The sequence below is a fragment of the Hemitrygon akajei genome, chromosome 8 (assembly GCF_048418815.1).
Source record: "Hemitrygon akajei chromosome 8, sHemAka1.3, whole genome shotgun sequence".
Taxonomy (NCBI): domain Eukaryota; kingdom Metazoa; phylum Chordata; class Chondrichthyes; order Myliobatiformes; family Dasyatidae; genus Hemitrygon; species Hemitrygon akajei.
The window spans coordinates 119,059,007-119,081,017 of record NC_133131.1 but is presented as its reverse complement, the minus strand read 5'-3'; the positions used below and the strand labels follow the sequence as shown (position 1 = coordinate 119,081,017).

General features: G+C 41.7%; 1 protein-coding gene across 1 annotated transcript in view; it reads left to right on the top strand.

Moving 5' to 3' along the window:
- The window catches only part of LOC140732195 (tomoregulin-1-like), a 267,865-nt gene that overhangs the window by 244,072 nt on the left and 1,782 nt on the right, over positions 1-22,011 (top strand). Inside the window, exons 8-9 of the mRNA XM_073054465.1 lie at positions 3,620-3,734; positions 21,336-21,494. Of these exons, the coding sequence (XP_072910566.1) occupies positions 3,620-3,734; positions 21,336-21,494 (274 nt within the window). The remainder of the gene's footprint in view (positions 1-3,619; positions 3,735-21,335; positions 21,495-22,011) is intronic.

Genomic DNA, 22,011 nt, shown 5'->3' with positions numbered 1-22,011 from the left:
ATCTACGGTATACTAGGATTTATTTGAATAAGCCAGAATTGGGGAAGTCACACACTTTCATTTTCTGCAGATTTGCTCCATTTTAAACTAGACTAAGTGAACTCACCAGAGCTATTATAGAACAGCTTAGTTAGACTTAGCAGAACTTTTTTCTCTGGTTGGAAAATAATTGCTAAGATGGTGTGTATAACTTGATAGGCGAGTTCCATGGCCAGGAAATTACCTTGTGTTGCTGCATTGATCGTGTTGGTGATACATAATTGAAAATGAAGCTTGGACCAGGGTGAAATGTTTATATTGTGCAAAAGTCTTGGGCACATCAGTCTTTCTGTCTATCTATCTATCTACCACAGCGTGGAATAGGCTTTCTGGCCCTTTGAGCTGCACCACCCAACAACCCCCGTTTTAGACAGACTAATCACGGGACAATTTATCATGACCAATTAATTCTCTGGACTGTGGGAGGCAACCGGAGCACCATGAGGAGACCTGTACAATCATGGGGGAGAAAGCACAAACTTCTTACAGACAGCAGTGGGAATTTAACCCAGGTAGCTAGTACTCTAAAGCATTATGCTAACATGCCACCCCATATATATACAGCTAGGGAGCTGAAGACTTTTGCACTGTACTATAGTAACTTTATGTTTTGCACTGTTCTGCTCCCACAAAAAGAAACTTATGACATACTGTATGTGAGTGATGATAAACCTGATTCTGAAATGGGTCTTATTGTGGACTGAGAATGGGAAGGATGCAGAGAGGAATCATGGGTGGGAAAAGCAGAAGGGAGAGGGGAGGAAGCAGAAAGTACCAGGGAGACATTATGTAATGATCAATAAATCAAACGTTTGGAATCAACTGACCTTGCCTGGTGTCTCGGGGCTGGGCCACCTTCTGCCCTTGACACTCCTTCTCTGCCAGCTGTCCCACACCCCTCCTGCAGCTTTCCACCCTTGCAATTTATAACGGATACAGTTAACACAGTGAACGTGTGAATCAGGAGCCGAAGTAGGCCACTTGACTCCACAATCCCATCTAAAATGATCATGGTTAACCGGATGGAATCTCAATTCTGAATCCTGACATACTTGCAGTAACCTTTTATCATCCTGCTTATCAAGAATCTTTCTCTGCCATAATAATATTTGATTGTGGCTGATTTCTGAAATGAGCTGTGGCAGGCTGCTTCATTGGAAGGCACATCCCGTTTCACACAGGGCTCCTCTTCCTTCAATTTTGCTGCTCCTGCCTCTATCAATCAAATGACAGGCATAGAGCATATATGTTTGATTGATGACTGATAGATAGTCCTGAATGCCCTGTAGTGAATAGCAATAACACAGTGAGGGAGCTGCCATCTCCTTCTTTTGTTGCATTTCCCAAAATGGAGCGACATTGATTTCAGCCACAGATGCACACCATCCACTGTGCATCAGTCAGTGACATGTTAGAGGCATATACTTCAGCTTTTTACTTTCGACAAAGCCGTGAGTCATCTGAAGAATTCATTTTGAATTTGTACCTTGCTGATTCAAATCAATGAAACTAAAGAGAAGAAAACACTTTTTTACACTGGCAGGAGTCCAATTGCAGCAATGGACTTTAAAAGAATGTGGGCAGGTGAATTGTGAGTGATCGAGACATGAAGCTACTCATTTTTATACATTTAAAATATTTTAAAACAATTAAGTTAAACAATGAAAGATTGAAGGAACCATACAGCAAGTCCATTGAACGTGTTCCAAAACAAGTTGTTGGCAAACTTTGGAAAGACTGTTCAGAATCTCTGTATTTTCACTGGTTCAGGCCTGAAATCTTTAATATTATAATCTGTAATTCAAAATTGTAACAAAGAAGTGTTATACAAACTACAACAGTGTGAATAGAAGTTTGATGCAGAGTCAAAGAAAACTACAGCACAAAAACAGGTCCTTTGGCTCAATTAGTCTGTGCTGAACCGATTAAACTGCCTAGTCCCATCAACCTGCACCCGGAGCATTGCCCTCCAGATCCCTCCCTTATATGTACCTATCCAAACTTCTCTTAAATGTTGAAATCAAAATCGCATCCACCACTCGTGCTGACAGCTCATTCCATACTCTCACCACCCGCTGGAAGAAAAGGTTTCCCCTCATGTCTCCCTTAAATGTTTCACCTTTCACCCTTAACCCATGATCTCTAGATGTAATCTTAACCAACCTTAGTGGAAACAACTTGCTTGCATTTACCCTATCTGTGCCCCTCATAACTTTGTATACCTTTATCAAATCTCCTCTCAATCTACTGGGTTCTAACGAATAAAATTCTAACCTATTCAATATTATAACCCAGTCTCAGCAATATCCTTGTAAATTTCCTCTGTACTCTTTTTATATCTTTACTGTAGGTAGCTGACCAAAACTGCACACAGGAACTGTAGGTTTCAGTGAGGTCATCTCTCATTTTTATGAATTCCAGTTAGTAGAGACACTGAGCCATCTAATGGTCCTCATATGACAAACCTTTCAATTCCGGAATCATTTTCATGAACCTCCTTTGAACTCTCTGCAATGTCAGCAGATCCTTTCTTAGATAAGTGGCCCAAAACTGCTCACAATATGCCAAGTGATGCCTCACCTGTGCTTTATAAAGCCTCAGCATTATATCCATGCTTTTATATTCTAGTCCTCTTGAAGTGAACACTAGGCCCCACTCTAACACTGTCCTCTCAAAGAAAGGCTGGTCCATTTGGACCTGGCTTTTTTAATTCGTCCTTGCTAATAAATCCTTGCTCTGATTGGCTGCTGTTGGGTGCCTCATGAAAACTTGCAATTAAGGATAAACATATAGACTATTAGTATATTCAAAATTCACTTACAGCCAAGAGACCCAGGGGAAGGATGGACTTCAATGGGATAATTCCAGTTTTAAACCAACTTCTTTAATCCAGAAGATCAGGTCCAGTAGTGCATAGTTTATGCCCTACCTATTTGGCATCCAAATACAAAGAAGAGGAGCATGCATCTTACTGTAATGCATATTCAGCAAACATGTAGGGACTTTCCAGTCCTGAATAATGGTCTGCGCCTGAAGCATCGACTGCTTACTCTTTTCCATAGATGCTGCCTGGCCTGCTGAATTCCTCCAGCATTTTGTGCGTGTTAAAGAAGAGTATCAGTCCCATGTAAATATCTCTAATAACCTGCAAGAGCAAGGAAAAACAGCTCATCTTTTAACAGTCAAATAGAACAGCAAACAGATCTGTTTTTATATCTACACCTGGAAGGCCAAAGTCTGAAGCATGCTGAAAATATTTATGTACTACATAGTGGTCTTAGATGGCAATGCTCAGGAACAATTCCCTTTATGACAGATGGGCTCATCATCTTGGTGAACGGAGTATTTCATTTCAGATCACCTATCTTACTGTGATGCATGTTCAGCAACATTACTTTATCCAATGAAATACGATAGTTAGTAAAACACAATTGAAGACAGAAGGGATTTAATTTAAATTACTCTAAATACTTTTTGAAAATTACCTGTGCCATGAATAGCAGAATGACAACAAAAGCAGGAAACTTGTACCAAAAGAAAGGAGTGAAGATAATACTGACAATTGTTTGTTTACTTTAAGATGCCAGTGATCAAAGAGAAGATATGTACACTGGAAACTACCAGCCTTGTTCAGAACATGTTTGCATGCATGGTAAATGTGAATATATTTATGCTCGCCGAGAGACATCGTGTCTGTAAGTGTCTAATATTTTCTTCTCCTGTTGTCAATATAATAGGCTGCTGATCAGTATGCTGTACAAGTCTAGATTATTCATTTTTGCCAAAGATTCAAAATGTACCCACAAATAACCTTAGAAATATATAATTTACTTTCAGATATTCATGAACCATGCTTTAATTGGTGATACTTAAATATGCCAATTCAGTTGTTTAGCACTTACATATTTTATGTGCATAACCTGAGCTAATTTAATATGTGAAACAATAATTTGATTACTGGAAAATAATTTGGTTTACTACTAAATAAGTGTTGGTTTGTTGCCATAACTGAACATTCAAGTTCTGAGTAATAAGTAGAGTAATCTAAGCATTTTGATGAATATACGTTGCTTTGTTCAACTTTGTGAACATCCCTGATAAATCTACAATCTATAAATGCAGCTTTAAAGTATTTCTATAAAATGAAATATGAGACCCTATGTACATTGGTCAGACGGTGTAATTTTTGCCTTAAGTGGTTTCCCAAGAAGTTTTGCCTCAAATTATTTGATTTTAAAACCTTTTATTTTACAATTCCCACAGATGCAAAGTTACTTTCAAGATAGCAGGCCTGCTAATTAGCAAGGGATGAATACTGGTCTCTAAAATAACGCAAGTGCAAAACTGATCTGTACGTGCATTCCGCGAGGTAGATGCACAATGGCGGATTCAGTCTCTAATGATGTTACCAAGAGCTCCTTAGCTAGCTCAAAGGAATGCTTTTCAGGTCGAGCAATAAAAAATATTCCAGAAAGATTTCTGATAGCTATAAATGTGTGATATTACATACTGCACTATTCATGTTATTTATAATCTTACCATCACAAACTGACTGGCAGTATAAAGGTAACTGGTAGCATGAAATTGCTTGATACTTCTTCAAAGGTGACATTCCAATAATATAAATGTTGCTCTTATCAAAACATTCATTCCTTTGGGTAAACTGTTGAAATTCTTTCCATATATCTAATTCCCTTCTGGAACCCCAGTGGTCTTTAGGCTTGACTTCACTGAACAGATATGACTGTGAACATGACTGACCAGCAACTGCTAAGCTCTCAGGGATAAGAAACAATCATCATCATATTTCACAAAATAACTACTTTTAAAAATAACCTGTTGCCAGGATTCACGCAAATCCCAGGAGGCTGCGTATATTCGCACATTAAAATCTGGCCAATAAATCAGTGAACTGTACTCTATAAGTAACAATGGTAAATGGTTCTCATGTAGAAGATCATAAGTACAAATTAACGTAAAATATATTTTGAGTATAAATAACAGCTGCGCTGTGAGGATTGCAAGAACTTAAAGATGACAAGATTAGTGTGATTTGTAACATGTACATCCAAGCATTGAAACATACAGTGAAATGCGTCATTTGCGTCAATGGCCAACACAGTCCGAGGGTGTGTTGGGTCACCTCACAATGTCACAATGATTCTCACGCCAACAAAGCATGTGCATGCATCTTTGGGACGTGGGTGGAAATCAGAGCACCTGGAGGAAACCCACGTGGTCATGGGGAGAATGTACAAACTGCTTACAAACAGCAGTAGGAATTTAACCCTGATTACTGGTGCTGTAAAGTGTTACAGTATTGAAAATATACAGGAAAAGGTAGAAACTCACACAAAATGCTGCAGGCCAGGCAGCATCTATGGAAAAAAGTACAGTCGATGTTTCGGGCCGAGACCCTTCAGCAGGACTGGAGAAAAAAAGATGAGCACTAGATTTAAAAGGTGGGGGAGGGGAGGGAGAAACAGAAGGTAAAACCAGGAGGGGGAGGGTTGAAGTAAAGAGCTGGGAAGTTGATAGTGAAAGAGATGCAGGCTGGAGCAGGGGGAATCTAAGAGGAGAGGGCAGAAGGCCATGGAAGAAAGACAAGGGGCGCGGAGCACCAGAGGGAGGGATGGGCAGGCAAGGAAAAAAGATGCCTGTGCCCCATTTTTCCTAAGTTACATCAACAGCTGCATTGGTGCTGCTTCCGGCAATCATGCAGATCTCGTAGATTTCATCAACTTCGCCTCCGACTTCCACCCTGCACTCAAATTTACCTAGTCCATTTCTGACACCTCCCTCCCCTTTCTCAGTCTCTCTGTCTCTCATCTCTGGAGACAACTTACCTACTGATATTGATTATAAGCCCATGGGCTCTCACAGCTACCTGGACTATTCCTTTCTCCACCGTGTTACTTATAAAAACCCCATCCCTTTCTCTCAATTGCTCCTTCTCTGCTCCATCTGCTCTCAGGACAAGGCTTTTCATTCTAGAATGAAGGAAATGTCCTCCTTTTTCAAAGAAAGGGGCTTCCCTTCCTCCACCATCAAAGCTAACCTCAACCACATCTTTTCCATTTCATGCATGACTGTTCTTTCCCCATCTTCCCACCACCCTACCAGGGATAGGGTTCCTCTTGTCCTCACCTACCATCCCACCAGTATCCACATCCAGCTCATAATTCTCGAGAACTCCAATGAGATCCCACCAGCAAACACATCTTTCTCTCCCTCCCCCCCCCCCCCCCCCCACTCTCTGCTTTCCATCGGGATTTCTCCCTACACAACTCCCTTGTCCATTTGTCCCTCCCCACGGATGTCCCTCCTGGCACCTCCTCCCTCAGTACCATTCTGGGCCCCAAACAGTCCTTCCAGGTGAGGCGACACCTCACTTGTGTCTGTTGTGGTCATCTACTGTGGCTGGTGCTCCCGGTGTGGCCTCCTGTATGTCGATGAGACTCAGCGTAGATTGGGAGACTACTTTGCTGAGTACCTGCCAGAAAAAGTGGGATTTCCAAGTGCTAACAATTTTAATTCAGCTTCCCATTCTCATTCCAATATATCTGTTGATGGTGCTCCTCCCTCCCTTTCTTTCTTCCATGGTCTTTTGACTTCTCCTATGAAATTCCCCCTTCTCCAGCCCTGTATTTCTTTCACCAATCAACTTCCCATCTCTTTACTTCATCCCTCCCCCTCCCGCTTTCACCTATCACCTTGTGTTTCTCTCTCTCCTCCCCCCACCTTTTAAATCTATTCCTCAGCTTTTTCTCTCCAGTCCTGCCGAAGGGACTTGGCCCAAAATGTTGAATGTACTTTTTCCACAAATGCTGTCTGTCCTGTTGAATTCCTCCAGCATTTTGTGTGTGTTGCTTGGATTTCCAGCATCTGCAGATTTTCTGTTGTTTGTTATAGGAAAAGGTAGAAACTGATTTTATTTGAAGTTGGTAGATTGTTTTAATATTGTCATTTGTAGTGAGATAGTGAAAAACTTCTGTTTTGCATGCCATCCATACTGATCATTCATCACATCAGAGTACAAGGGAAAAGTAACGACACAGTGCAGAGTGAATGCTATTGTTACACAGAAAATGCAGACATTATGGTGCAAGGCCATGGCAAGGCAGACTGTGAGGCCAGGAGTCCACAGGGGATCATTCGATAGTCTTATAATTGTGTAGTCTGTTCTTGAGTCTGGTAGTGCATGTTTCCAGGCTCTTATATCAAAGAAGTGAGGTGCGTGGATGGAGAGGATAGAACCCTAGAGTGAGTGGAGTCTTTGATTATGCGAGCTGAATTACTAAGAACACAAGGAGTAGACAGAATCTACGGAGTGGAGGCTGCTTTTCGTGATATGCTGAGCTGCATCCGCAACTCTCTGCATTCCTTGCAGTCGTGGGCAGAGCAGATGCCATACGAAGCCGTGTTGCATCTGGATAGGATGCTTCCCGTTCACTTACAGTGAATGAAAACAGATGACACGAGAAGGGGGAGAGGGGCTGAGAGTTTAATTTGGCATCATGTGCACCACAGGCATTGTGAGTCAACGGGCCGTTTACTGTTCTATGATCCATGAGGTTGAATGACAGACACAAAAGGTCCTCGTGCTGGTTGCGAAAGAATGTGAAAGCTTAATTAAATACAACTGATCAGTCTGGAGATCAAAATGCAGGGAGATAATTAAAGGGAGAGAAGGAGACAGGTCAGTTATGATTAACAGATCTGTATCACTCTCACAATCTTTTGTGTCAATCAGTTTCTGTTGGGCTTCACCCTTTCAATGATACTCCCAATCTCACAGACAATGTTTGCTGAATGTCTGAATGACGGCTTGATGTGAAATCTTAACCTAATATTTGGGAAAAATTAATAGTCATATAATATGCATAAAATGTTTTTTCTCGAGGGAAACAGTAAGCACAGATAAAATCCGAAGCACGTAGCAAAAATCAATGAAACCTGACCACTCCATTAAATACTACATTACTCAGAGGGCACGCGTCTCAAAAAGAACTTACTCTACTCAGCTGCACAATTTACAATCATGTTAATGATGTAGTAGATTAGTAGACATGCTTCTATTTCTGTTATTTATTTAACACAAGTAGATGGTTCACAAGATTTTGCTTTTATGGAAATACATTTTCTAAGTTAAAAAAAGTTCTAAGCACATTTTGAATTTGAGGAAGAATGCTGGGATGGGGTGAGGTTCTGCGAGTGGGAAAAGGGGACAATATTTGGAACCTAGCTTTGGAAAAGGAATCAACCAGGGTGATACTCTTATTTTACATTGACGTTAATTGAAAGTAAAATCACATGGAAATTGAAAGAGGTAACCAAGCAAATCTGCAACTGCAAGGCAGATGGACTAAAATTGCTTCACATGTGAATGGAAACCCATCGAAAAATGTTATTTAATACATGAAATCAAAGAAGTAGAGTTCAGTAAGTCCCAATGGTACAGAAGGTTTTTTTTGCACTAAGAACACATTCAATTCCATTCTAACAAAGTATCCCTTGCAGCAAGCTAATGTTTGGTGCAGGTTTTCAATAATATCTTCTTAATGGCCTCCTGTTGTTATGGGATGCACTGGACCATGCCAGTCTCCAGGGTTTAGGTGTTCTGATTCTCCAGAGTATTGCTAGCTGGCGCGGTACCCTTAAAGATCCTGGCCCACTCCACTTATTAGCAGACATGATTTGGCACCAAGATTTGGATATTTAAAGAGCACCGGAACTCACTTTCGGTGCCCCATTGTCAACTGAACTTTAGTTCAGTCTACAATTGCATTTCGGATTTTTGTCTCATTTAGATTCTCGTCTAGTCTCATTAGGTGCTCGTCTAGTCAAGAACCCTGTTCTCATCTCAGTCTCAGAATTGTGTCTCGATTCTAGTCTCAGACACTTCAATACTTGGATCCTCACCATCCTTGCTTAGGCCTGTCATCAGAACTGTGGTTACTAGACACACACGTGCAAGAAAATCTGCAGATGCTGGAAATTCAGGCAACGCACGCGAAGGCTGGAGGAACTCAGCAAGCCAGGCAGCTTCAATGGGAAAACGCAAACATCTGACGTTTCAGCCTGAGATCCTTCATCAGTCTTGAAACATCGATTGTTTACCCTTTAACATAGTTAAACTCCTGCTGAGTTCCTCCAGCATTTTGTGTGTGTTGCTTGTATTTCCTAGAGTATTGAGTGCAGCTTGGTTCATTTGTTACAAGAAGAATGGTGCTGCTTAAACTGGAGGCTGCTGAAAATACTAAGGTGTTGCCTGAATTAGAGGGCTTGAGTTGTAAGAGGAGATAGGATGGACAATTATGAGAGCCATAGATAGCCAGTATCTCTTTCCCATGGTAGAGATGTCTAAAGCTAGTGGGCATGGGTTTAAGTTGAGCAAAAGGAATTTTAAAATATTTGATTAGGTCCTTCAGGATAGGTTGATTCAGAGGATAAAGATGCATGGCATCCCGGCTGAATTGTAAGTTTGGATTCGGAACTGCTGTGCCCATAGAAGACATAGATTATGGGTGGAAGAATGTTACTCTGGATGGAGGTCTGTGACCAGTGGTGCTCCACAACAACCACTGTTCTTTGTGATATCCTGTATATCAATGATTTAGATTTAAATGTAAATGGGTAGTTTAGCAACTTTGCAGTTTGCACCAGGATGGGTGGAGTTGCAGATAGTATGCAGGACTATCAAAGAATACAGTGCAATATAAATCAGTTATATACATATGGGCAGAGAAGTGGCAGATAGAATTTAATCCCTGTGCCCCCTTCCCCGGGCATCGTCCCCGTTCCGAAGAAGTCTTCACTGTCCTGCCTAAATGACTACCATCCCGTTGCACTCACATCCATCATCATGAAGTGTTTCGAGAGGCTCGTCATGAGGCATATCAAGACCCTGCTGCCCCCCTCACTGGACCCCCTTCAGTTTGTGAACCGTCCCAACCGCTCAACAGATGCCACCGCCCTCCACCTGGCCTGAACCCACCTGGACAAAAAAGACATGTACATTCGAATGCTGTTCATAGACTTCAGTTCAGCATTCAACACAATCATCCCTCAAAAACTGATTGGAAAGCTGAGCCTACTGGGCCTGAACACCTCCCTCTGCAACTGGATCCTAGACTTCCTGACTGGGAGACCTCAGTCAGTCCGGATCGGAAGCAGCATCTCCAACACCATCACACTGAGCACGGGGGCCCCCCAGGGCTGTGTGCTCAGTCCACTGCTGTTCACTCTGCTGACCCACGACTGTGCTGCAATACACAGCTCGAACCACATCATCGAGTTCGCTGATGACACAACCATGGTGGGTCTCATCATCAAGAACGATGAGTCAGCGTACAGAGAGGAGGGGCAGCGGCTAATGGACTGGTGCAGAGCCAACAACCTGTCTCGGAATGTGAACAAAACAAAAGAGATGATTGTTGACTTCAGGAGGGCATGGAGCGACCACTCCCTGCTGAACATCGACGGCTCCTCAGTAGAGATCGTTAAGAGCACCAAATTTCTTGGTGTTCACCTGATGGAGAATCTCACCTGGTCCCTCAACACCAGCTCCATAGCAAAGAAAGCCCAGCAGCATCTCTACTTTCTGCGAAGGCTAAGGAAAGTCCATCTCCCATCCCCCATCCTCATCACATTCTACAGGGGTTGTATTGAGAACATTCTGAGCAACTGCATCACTGCCTGGTTCGGAAATTACACCATCTTGGATCACAAGACCCTACAGCGGATAGTGAGGTCAGCTGAGAAAATCACCGGGGTCTCTCGTCCAGCCATCACGGACATTTACACTACACGTTGCATCCGCAAAGCAAACAGCATTATGAAGGACCCTATGCACCCCTCATACAAACTCTTCTCCCTCCTGCCGTCTGGGAAAAGGCAGCGAAGCATTTGGGCTCTCACGACCAGACTATGTAACAGTTTCTTCCCCCAAGCTATCAGACACCTCAATACACAGAGCCTGGACTGACACCTTATTGTCTTGTTTATTATTTATTGTAATGCCTGCACTGTTTTGTGCACTTTATGCAGTCCTGGGTAGGTCTGTAGTCTAGTGTAGTTTTTTTCTGTTGTTTTTTACGTAGTTCAGTCTAGTTTTTGTACTGTGTCATGTAACACCATGGTCCTGAAAAGCGTTGTCTCATTTTTACTATGCACTGTACCAGCAGTTATGGTCGAAATGACAATAAAAGTGACTTGACTTAATCTAGACAAGTGTGAGGTGTTGCACAAATGAAAAGAGAAAGTATACAGTTGAAGGAAAGGCCCCTCAATAGCTTAGAAGTACAGAGGGATCTTAGTGTCCATAGTTCACTGAATGTGACTACGCTAGTGGATAAGATGACGCAGAAGGTATTCGGTATGCTTGCCTTTGTTGTTAGGAGTATTACACCAAAGTAAAACTAGGTCACACAGCACATATTGTATGCAGTTCAGGTCTCCCCTTCATAGAAAGAACATGGAGACGGTGGAGAGATGCAGAACAGGTATACCAGGATGCAGCCTGTACATGATTTATGAGGAAAGGCTGGACAAGGGGCATCATCTTAAGGTGATTGGAGAAAGTATAGGCAGTGTCAGAGGGAGATACTTTTACACGAAGCATGGCGGGTACGCAGATGCTGCCAGGGACACTTAGTTAGGCACAAGGATGAAAGAGAAATTCAGAGCTGTGGGGGAGGAAAAAGTTAGGTTGGTCTTAAAGTAAGTTAAAAGGTTGGCACATCGTAGGCAGAAGGCTCTGTTCTGTGTTGTGCTGTTCTATGTTCTGTGCTCAACCCCAGAGCATCAGGGGCTGAGGGGAGATCTAAAAGAGGTCTTAAAATTATGGGAAGCATGGATAGGCTAGACAGTCAGGGAAGAAATGTCAAATATCACAAAGCATGTTTTAAGGTTAGAAGGGGGAAGTTTAAAGGTGACATAAAGGGCAAGTTTTTAACACAGAGAGCGAAAGCTGCCTGGAAAGATTACTGGAGGTAAAAGTGGAATCAGGCAGTTTGTTGGAATTTAAGATGTTTTAGATAGAAACATCTATGGAAGGATATGGATGCTGCATGGGAAGAGGAAATTTAGTATAAATTGGCATCAAGATCAGCACAACATCATGGACTGAATTGGACAATCAATGTCAGGGGTGTGTAAAAAGAGCTTCTATCAGGTCAGCGGTCAAAATTTCAAAGGCGAGCTTCGTGGCAGTTTCTCTGAGTAGAGGAGCAACTAATCAGCAGGAGGCAATGCATGAAAGGAGGCAATGCATGAAAGGAGCTATCTTTAGTCAGGTCAGCTTTCAGGATTTAAAAAGCAGAGCTTCGTGGCAGTTTTCTCTGAGTCGGTCAATCAACGTCAGGGGTGCGTAAAAAGAGTCAGCTTTTAATCAGGACAGCGATCAAGATTTAAAGATTTTAAACTTCTCTGAGTTGAGGAGCGCTCATTCAGCAAGAGGCAGTCTTTAGAAATGGCCAGCGGAAATACCACAGCTACAAATGGAGTGGCCATACTTGTGAGTGTGCCAGTGTTCAGAGTGGCTTTGGCTCATCAGGCTTGGGTGAGGTAAAGTGTTGTGCAAGTTACTCTCTTTCTGTTCTTATTTGTTTATTCCTCATCTGTTATGGCCTAGTAGTTAATTGGGAATGGCTCCAGAGGCAGTGTCTTGTGCTCTGGGAGATATCCAGCGTCCCAGATACACATATCTGTGCCAGGTGCACCGAGTTGCATCTCATGAGAGAACATATTAAGGAACTGGAGCTGCAGCTTGATGACCTTTGACTCGTACAGGAGGATGAGGAGGCGATAGACAGGGGCTACAGGAGGTACTCACCCCTAGATTGCAGGGGACAGGTAACTGATGACTGTCAGGAGGAGGAGGGTAAATGCACAGCCAGTGCAGAGTTCCCCTCATTAATAAGTGTACAAATTTAGATACTGTTCAGGGGACGACCTACCAGAGGGGTGGGAGGGGAGGGGAGGGGGTAGCCTCAGTGACCGGGTCTCTGACCCTGAGTCTGGTGCTGTGGCTCAGAAGAGTAGAGAGGTAAAGAGGACTGCAGTGTTGATAGGAGATTCCTTAGTCAGAGGAACAGAGACAAGGCTCTGTGGGCACGACAGAGATTTATGGATCACTGGGATCTCTTCTGGGGAAGGTACGACCTGTACAAAAGGGGCAGGTTGCAGGTAACGCCTGAACCAGAGGGGATTCAATATCCTTCAAGCAGGTTGGCTTGAATTGATTGGGAGGGTTTAAATTAACTTGGCGAGGGAATGGGAACCGGAGAGATCGTGCTGAAGAAAGACCCTGATGGGAGTTGTATACAGACCCTCAAACAGTAGTAAGGATGTGGCCTACAAATTACAAAGGGAGATAGAAAATGCATACCAAAAGGGCAATGTTACAACAGTCATGGGGGACTTCAACATACAGTTAGTTTGGGAAAATCAGGCTGGTGCTGCATTCCAAGAGGGAGAACGTCTAGAATGCCTATGAGATGGCTTTTTAGAGCAGCTCATGGTTGAGCCCACTAGGGGATCAGTTATTCCCGATTGCGTATTGTGCAATGAACCGGAAGTGGTTAGAGTGCTCAAGGTAAATAAAAACCCTTAGGGAAAAGTGATCATTATATGATTGAATTCACCCTGAAATTTGAGAAGGAAACGCTAATGTCAGATGGCTCAGTATTACAGTGAAGTAAAGGGAATTAAAAAGGTCAGTTAGTCTGAAGTCAGAGGTTAGGATCATGTTGAAATTGATTGTTAAGGATGAGATCTCAAGGACATGGAGGCACATGATAAAATATGTCATAGTCAGCATGATTTCCTCAAGAGAAAATCTTGCTTGACAAATCTGTTTGAATTCTTTGATGAAATAGCAAGCAGGGTAGACGTAGGAGAATCAGTTGATGTTACGTGCTTGGATTTTCAGAAGGACTTTGACAAGGTGCCACATATGAGGCTGCTTAACAAGCTATGAGCCTATAATACTGCAGGAAAGATTCTCCCATGGATAAAGCAATGGCTGATTGACAGGAGGCAAAGAGTGAGAATAAAGGGAGCCTTTTCTGGCTGGCCGCTACTAACTAGTGGTATTCCACAGGGTCTGTGTTGGGACTGATTCTTTTTAGGTTATAAATGATTTGGATGATGGAATTGATGGCTTTGTTGCAAAGTTTGCAGACAATATGAAGATAGGTGGAGGAGCAGATAGTTTTGAGGAAGTAGAGAGACTACAGAAGGACCTAGACAGATTTGGAGAATGGGCAAAGAAATGGCAGATGGAATACAGTGTCCAAAAGTGTATGGTCATGCACTTTGGTAGAAGAAATGAAAGGGTTGACTATTTCCTAAATGGAGAAAAAATACAAAAAACTGAGGTGCAAAGGGACTTGGGAGTCCTTGTGCAGGATTCCCTAAGGGTTAATTTGCAGGTTGAGTCTGTGGTGAGGAAGGCAAATGCAATGTTAGCATTCATTTCAAAAGGACTAGAATGTAAAAGCAGGGATGTAACATTGAGACTTTATAAAGCACTGGTGAGGCCTCTCTTGAGTATTGTGAGCAGATATGGGGCCCTTAGAAAGGATGTGCTGAAACTGGAGAGTGTTCAAAGGAGATGGATGATAATGATTTCAGGATTGAATAGCTTGTCATATGAAGAGCATTTGATGGCTCTGGACCTGTATTCACTAGAATTCAGAAGAATGACGGGTGACATAATTGAAACCTATCGAATGACAAAATGCCTTGATAGAGTGGGTATGGAGAGGATGTTTCCTATGTTGGGACTAAGACCAGAGGACACAACCTCAGAATAGAGGGGCATCTTTTTAGAATGGAGATGAGGAGGAATTTCTTTAGCCAGTGAGTGGGGAATCTGTGGAATTCTTTGCCACAGGCAGCTGTGGAGGCCAAGTCGTTATGTATATTTAAGGCAGAGGCTGAGGGATTCTTGATTGTTCCGGGCATGAAGGGATACAGGGTGGGTGAGGGGGGGTGGAGGCAGGAGATTGGGCCTGAGAGGAAATTTGGTTCATCCATGAAGAAATAGCAGAGCAGACTTGATGGGCCAAGTGGCCTAATTCTGCTGCTATATCTTATGGACCAAATGGCCTGTCCAGAGCTGAACTGGTCTATGGCAGGGGTCACCAAACTTTTGTGCACCGTGGACCGATTTAATATTGACAATTTTCTTGCGGACCAGCTGACGAGGGGTGGGGGGTGTTAAACACAACCGGAATACAATGATACCCGAAGGGGGTTCCTTATGTCCAGTCTATTCCACAGTTTAGTTTTCGTGGCTATCAGCACTTGCTTCTGTCCCGCTTGCTCACATTTTTTCCACTCAAAAACCTCAACGGGTTTGTCTTTAAGTGCGGGGTGCTTGGACTCAAGGTGCCGAAGCAGTTTTGAGGGCTTCATTGCCTCATTAGACAGCTTCCGGGCCCAAACTCCAGCTTCCTGCCTACTCACTGCCTTGGCCAGGTGCGGCTGGTCGTGGGTGGGGTGAGAGGACAAGGTAAGGGCCGGAGGTCCCCGTGCCGGGGCCGCAGCAGTCACAGTCTGGAGAGCGAGGAAGAGTGCAACAGGGCGCATGCCTGCCCCCCCTTGTAGGTAGGTAGGATCGATCGGCCGACAAAAGTTTGTCTCGAGGGATGACTTTCAGTAGATCGTGGCGGGGTGGCTGCTCTGCTACTTACGAAAGCCTGAGCTCGAATTAGGTCGTCTGCGAATATTTTAGCACCGGCTTCCCCACGAACATTCGGTGTGCTGAACAGGTTTAGAGGCGGCGCCCATCTGTCCGTGCTCCAAGCCAGTAGCAACGGAACTTCTCGCTGGTCGTGCGAGGCGGCCGTTTACCCGAGGCCAACTAGTGATCCCTGGCATGAGGGTATCATTGCGTTTAGGCGACTAATGACCTTGCGTGGGTAATGACCTCACGTGGGTAATGACTTTGCGTGTGTTCAAGTTCAACAGTGGGCGTGGGGGGGACATCACGTGATGACGTAGGATCGAGACGCAGGGACCCAGCCCTCCCGTAAAAAGTTAATAAATTAATGTTTAAATGAAGAAAAGTTAGGCAATACTTTCTAAAAGTTACTTATAAACGACTCCGGACTGTGTCAAGCTATGCCTCAAGGAAGGAAGATGAAGAAAACTAATACCGGGAAGACTACGCAAGTTGGAACAAGAACAAGGCCCACGTCTACCGAGGAACCGCGGTCTCAGGTACATTATATCACCGGCGATACGGAACAGGAGACTGTGGCAACATTGGCCACAGGAAAAGACCACCGTGAGCTCCGCAAATGCGAAGGATGGAGCATGCGCAAACGGGAGCAACAAGAACTACAAAGCCCAGCTACCACTGCAACTGAAAGTGATAGCGAATCGGAGGGAGAGTTAAATCTCTCGGAAGGATCAGCTGAAGGTGGTAGAAGTCCTTCTAGAAATATAGAAAAGACTTTGAGGCAAATAATGCGTAAATTAGACACATTAAAAGTAATTAAAAATAATCAAAAAAGACTCGAAAAAAAAATGACCAAAATGGAGATTATGCTTGATAAAACGACAAAGAGACAGAAAAAGATGGGAAAAAGAATTAAGGACTTGGAAACTACAACGGAAGACATGGTTGAAAGAATGGACAAAATAGAAAAGGAAAATACTGCTTGGACATCAGAAAGAAAACAATTTATGGAAAAAATTGATAAGCTTGAAAATCTCAGTAGACGAAATAATATTAAAATTGTTGGACTTAAAGAAGATATAGAAGGAGAAGATCCAATAAATTTTTTTCAAAACTGGATCCCTAAAAAATTGAAAATGGAAAGAGAAACTCCAATTGAGATTGAAAGGGCGCATAGATCTTTAAGGTCAAGACCTCGAGCTGATCAAAACCCACGATCAATTTTGATAAAATGCTTACGATACCAAGACAAAGAAAAGATCCTGAAGGCCGCTGCCCAATGTGCCAAAAATAGAAACGGGCCACTGATGATAGCAGGGAAACCAGTTCTATTTTATCCTGATATAAGTTACAACCTGTTGAAGAGAAAGAAGGAATTTAACCCAGTGAAAAAAGCCTTATGGGAAAAGGGTTATAAATTTACAATGCGTCATCCAGCAACACTGATAATTTTTTTGGAGGAGGGAAATTTTTCTTTTTCCGATTATCGAAAAGCGGAGGAGTTTGTACAAGAACTTCCATCTATTCGCTAATTACACATAGAGGCTTCCAAACGTAATGGATTAAAGATGAAGATTGACCCAAGGAACAGAAGGAATGGACATTTATGGATATTATAGAAGAGAAAAGCAAAATTTTAGAAATACTAAATGAGAATAGTATTTTTTTTTCTCTTATACATATACTTTTCTATGTTGCGGGGGGGCTGGGAGGCTGTGGATCGGTTACTGCGGGATTCACGTGTGTAATCATGGCGGTTGCCATGACCCGTACAGCAGAGGGGGGTAATGTTGTGATTTTTCTCCACAACATTAGTAGGGGGGTATTTTGTTTTTTTTTTCTTTATATTTTAATTTTTTTCTATCTTTTTGCCTGGATGATTGGTGAGGACACACATAGCAACATGGAGATTTTTATAAAGATTTCCCAGGATACCACAAAAGTGGAAAGATTAGGTATTATTATAGATTGGAGTAATATAATAATAAAAAATAATGACTAATCTACTAAATTTTTTAAGTTTTAATGTTAATGGGCTTAATGGGCCAGTAAAAAGAAAAAGGATTTTAACATATATTTTAAAAAAATGAGAACTCCGTGGAGCATGTGGGGATCTTCCAACATCCAGGCATTCCCTTTTATTTTCTTTCTTATTTCTTTAATAGGGATGTTAGGGGGGAGGGGTTAAGGGGAGGGGGGCTGGGTAACATTTTCTTATACACATTTATTCTGTAACTATTTGAAAACAATAAAAAAAATATTTAAAAAAAAAAAAAAAAAAACAGTGGGCGTGGCAGGGAATGAGGAAAGGTGCAGCTGACTCATATCGTTTCATATCGACAAATCATATCGTTTCCTCGCAGCCCGGTAGGACATGCTTTGCGGCCCGGTACCGGTCCATGGCCCAGTGGTTGGGAACCACTGTTCTATGCAATGTCTTCGTTTAGTTTAATATTAGTTTAACCCTAATGCAGCTTTCCTATCCGTTGTTCAACATTTAATGTCTCTGTGAGATTTAAATCTACAGTATTCCAACTCAGAAAATAACTGTGCCCACTGAACTAATGATACAATTCATCAAAAGTTTCTGCTTAAAACATTTACCTATGAATTTCAAGTTGACCTCAAAATTCAATACGGTATTTTGCAAGAGAAACTTTTTCTGAATTATCTTCAAGTGAAATACTTTTGCAATAATCTTGACTGAAACTAATTAGTAAACCAAAGGATGATAAAGTGACTACATAAATTAGGTAATTTAAGGTGAAAAGGAGGGGTTTTAGAAAGGACCTAAGGAGTAGAATTTTCACACTAAGTAGTTGTATCTGGAATGAGCTTCAAGATGATGTGGTGGAGGCACTGAAAACCAACATGCAAAGATAGCAGGGAATTAGGAGGGCAAATAGCATGCTGGATATTACCAGTGTAATAACCCTTAGTGGTATCTGGGAGAGGCACTTGCATGAGCAAGGCATAGAGGGTTGTGGAATTAATGCCGGCAAGCGGAGTTGGTATGGATAAATGTGGATATAGGTCAGTATAGAAGCAGTGGGCTGATAACTTTTGTTCTGTTCCATGCAATTCATGGCTCTAACTCTATAAATCTAATCCATGAAATGCCAACCTTTGTAAAGTTATTTCAGTAACTGATGGAAGTGATGGCTCTCTTTGGAGCCTTGCTCTTGAATCATACAAAAAGATATTGCTATACATTCAAACAAATTTAATGAACTCAGCCTGTCGGATTTACTTCGAGAAAAATTATTCAATGGTTAAATAAAATTGTGAAAAATTACTTGCATTCATATATATCAAAGGGAATTTGATCATTAATATGTCTATCTTAATCAAAAAAGAATTTGAAAAAATGATGTACTGTGTACAAAGGGAGAAGAACCATGTACCATTTTTATTAAATTAGCATCCCACACAGGAAATGCAATTATGAAGTTTTATGAAGTTTAAATCATCATCTGCTGTGGCAACAAAATAGTATTATGTCATATTAAAGGATTGCAGATTTCATGAAACCTATGATCTTTGTAAAATATTCCATGAACAGTTCTTTTACCAATGAATAATCCATATTTAGGCCATTGTTCATACATCCTTCCATAATTTAAGGGCCCTAAATATAATATAAATAAATAATATAAATATAATATAAATATAACTTTGTTACTTAATCCACTAGCAATAATATCCAGCATGCTATTTACCTTCCTAATAATTCCTTGCTACCTTTGCATGTTGGTTTTTAGTGACTTCTGCAAAAGGAACATTAAAGTACTTTGAAGATCAACACTTTACTATCACCATTTAAAAGAAGACTGTAATGATTTTTCTCTTGTCTTGTCACAAGCCATTCAGGGACAAATCAGAAATTAAGAAGCCTATGTTACCAATGATCAAATATAAAGGTGGAAAGCTGCTGGAACAATAAGTATTATGAGGGTGGTATAATTCAGCATTTATGAGTATCAGATTAATTGAGAAAAATCAGCATGAGTTTCTAAGATAGGGTTTTATCTGACTCATCTAATTGAATTTTTGAGCAAATAACAAAAGTGACAGGAGCAGGTCAAATGTCACATTGTGTATAGAATTTAGCAAGCCATTTGACAAAGTCCCAACTGGCAGATTAATCAATAACATTAAAAGGTCTGGACCAGGAACTGGGAAAGTGAAAATTTTCCTTTTCTGGCCTTATGGATACAAATGGCATCTTTTTTCTCATACATTTCTATAATTTTATGGCTTCCTGCAAGGTCCAAATTCTGTTCCTTGTTACAGGGTCACAGTATTTCCCTTCCATAAGTTTCTAATTGGCTTGAACTGGTGTTACCTGCCTTACAAACCAGACCTCGAGGTAGAGACTAAGGGCAGCAGCAATGTCATAAGCACTGGCTGGTTATTATAAATATACTGACATTATTGCTGATCTCATTATTCAGTTCATATGCATAATGAAGTCAAGCAGGCGTAGTAAACCCAACTTCGGCTTTCCACTGTTATTCAGTTTAGCTCATTTTTATTTACCTGTAGGCAATAAAACCAGTTTTCTGATTTAACACTACTACTAAAAAGATCAGTGCCTGGTTAAACCATTGAAAAGAAAATGTGAAACCTTGTGTACTTTGAATGACTGCGATTAAAGATTCTGCTTAAATTTTTTAAAAAGCATGCTGTGCAGTGAAGAGAATTAGTAGCTGCATCAGGGGAGTTGCAAAGTTGTTATCTGCAGCAGTCTGTCATAGAGTAACATGCTAGTGTGGTGATTAGCACAACGCTTTACAGTACCAGTGACCCAGGCTCAATTCACAATGCTGCCTGTTCTCGTCCGTGACTGCGTGGATTTCCTCCGAGAGCTCTGATTTCCTCCCACTGTCCAAAAATGTATCAGTTGGTAGGTTAATTGGTCATTGTAAACTGTCCTAGGAATAAATCAGGGGATTGCTAGGTGGCAAGGCTTGAAGGGCTGTTTTGTGCTGTATCTCAATTTTTAAAAAAGTAAATAAAATTAGAAATAAATAATTCATAGACAATTTTTGTTTATTAAAGTCATAGAAAGACTGTAGCAAATACAAATATTAATCATGTTTTTGATTTAAAAACTAACTCAGGATTTACCCTTTCCTTTACATGAACTGCTCTGATGATTCAGTAGACAAGTACGATATATAGTGTAATCCAGTGAGTGTAGGTTCAGGCCTCCTCTGTACGGTTCTACTATGTGTCAGAGCAGCAGTCGTGCACTGAATTGATCTTGAATATTTACGTAAGCAGGGGAAAGATTCACCATGGTCCTTGGCTCCGGTTGCTGTCTCATGACTGATGTGGCATGTGTGAATGTCAAGTGCGAACAGGGTCAAGCTCATTTGGGTCATTCTCTGGTCATAGTCCCTCTCCTTGCAGAATCACATGCAAAGGATAATGAGTTTAATGAGATGCTGGAGGACAGATAGTGCCTGTGGAACTGTACTCCAACCTGTCGACAAGAACCTCAAAAACTACAATTGGAAGGAAGTTATCTGAAATACTAAATACATGTTGGCAATTGTACATTTTGGTGCCTTTATAGTACCTGCTTGTTTTACTTTTGCAGCTGTGACTCTGGATATATTGGACAGCGCTGTGAAAACAGGGACTTCAGTATTCTATATGTGGTTCCAAGTGGGCAAAAGCTTCACTATGTTTTAATTGCAGCAATAATTGGAGCTGTGCAAATTGCTATTATAGTCGCCGTGGTGATGTGTATAACAAGGTAAGTGATTTACGTTGCAAGTTCAGCAAAGGAAAGATATGTAAATTAATGAAACATTTGTGGCATTCATCTTCATTGCTCCACCTCATTTTTCTGTGCTGCATAGGGGAAGATAGAGTCTCTCAGCCCTTCTCCTCAAAGTGCCCAAGATGTCAGTTAGAGAAATCTTGCATGTGCTGTTGCTTTGTCTCTTTTCACAGAAAAAATGCACTCAGCAATTCAACAATGGTGAAGGAGCCAACTAGCCCTCTGTTTCAAAGCAGTCCACAGAGTTTTAAAGTATTTCCAGACCCCCTCCCCGAGAAATGGAATCTGGGTAGTACTGAGTATCTAATATACTGCCGAGATGTTCCCTTCTTTCATCTTGACTTTCAGCTAACCTGAAGAGGAGCAAGTTAAAATTCATCAGCAATCAGTGTAGTCTATGCCAGGCCAGTCAGAGAGATGTGTATGGAAAGAGCCCATCAGATTTACTTTTGTTTTATCTTTCCGTTCAGTTGAGAGGCCCCAGTCCTCT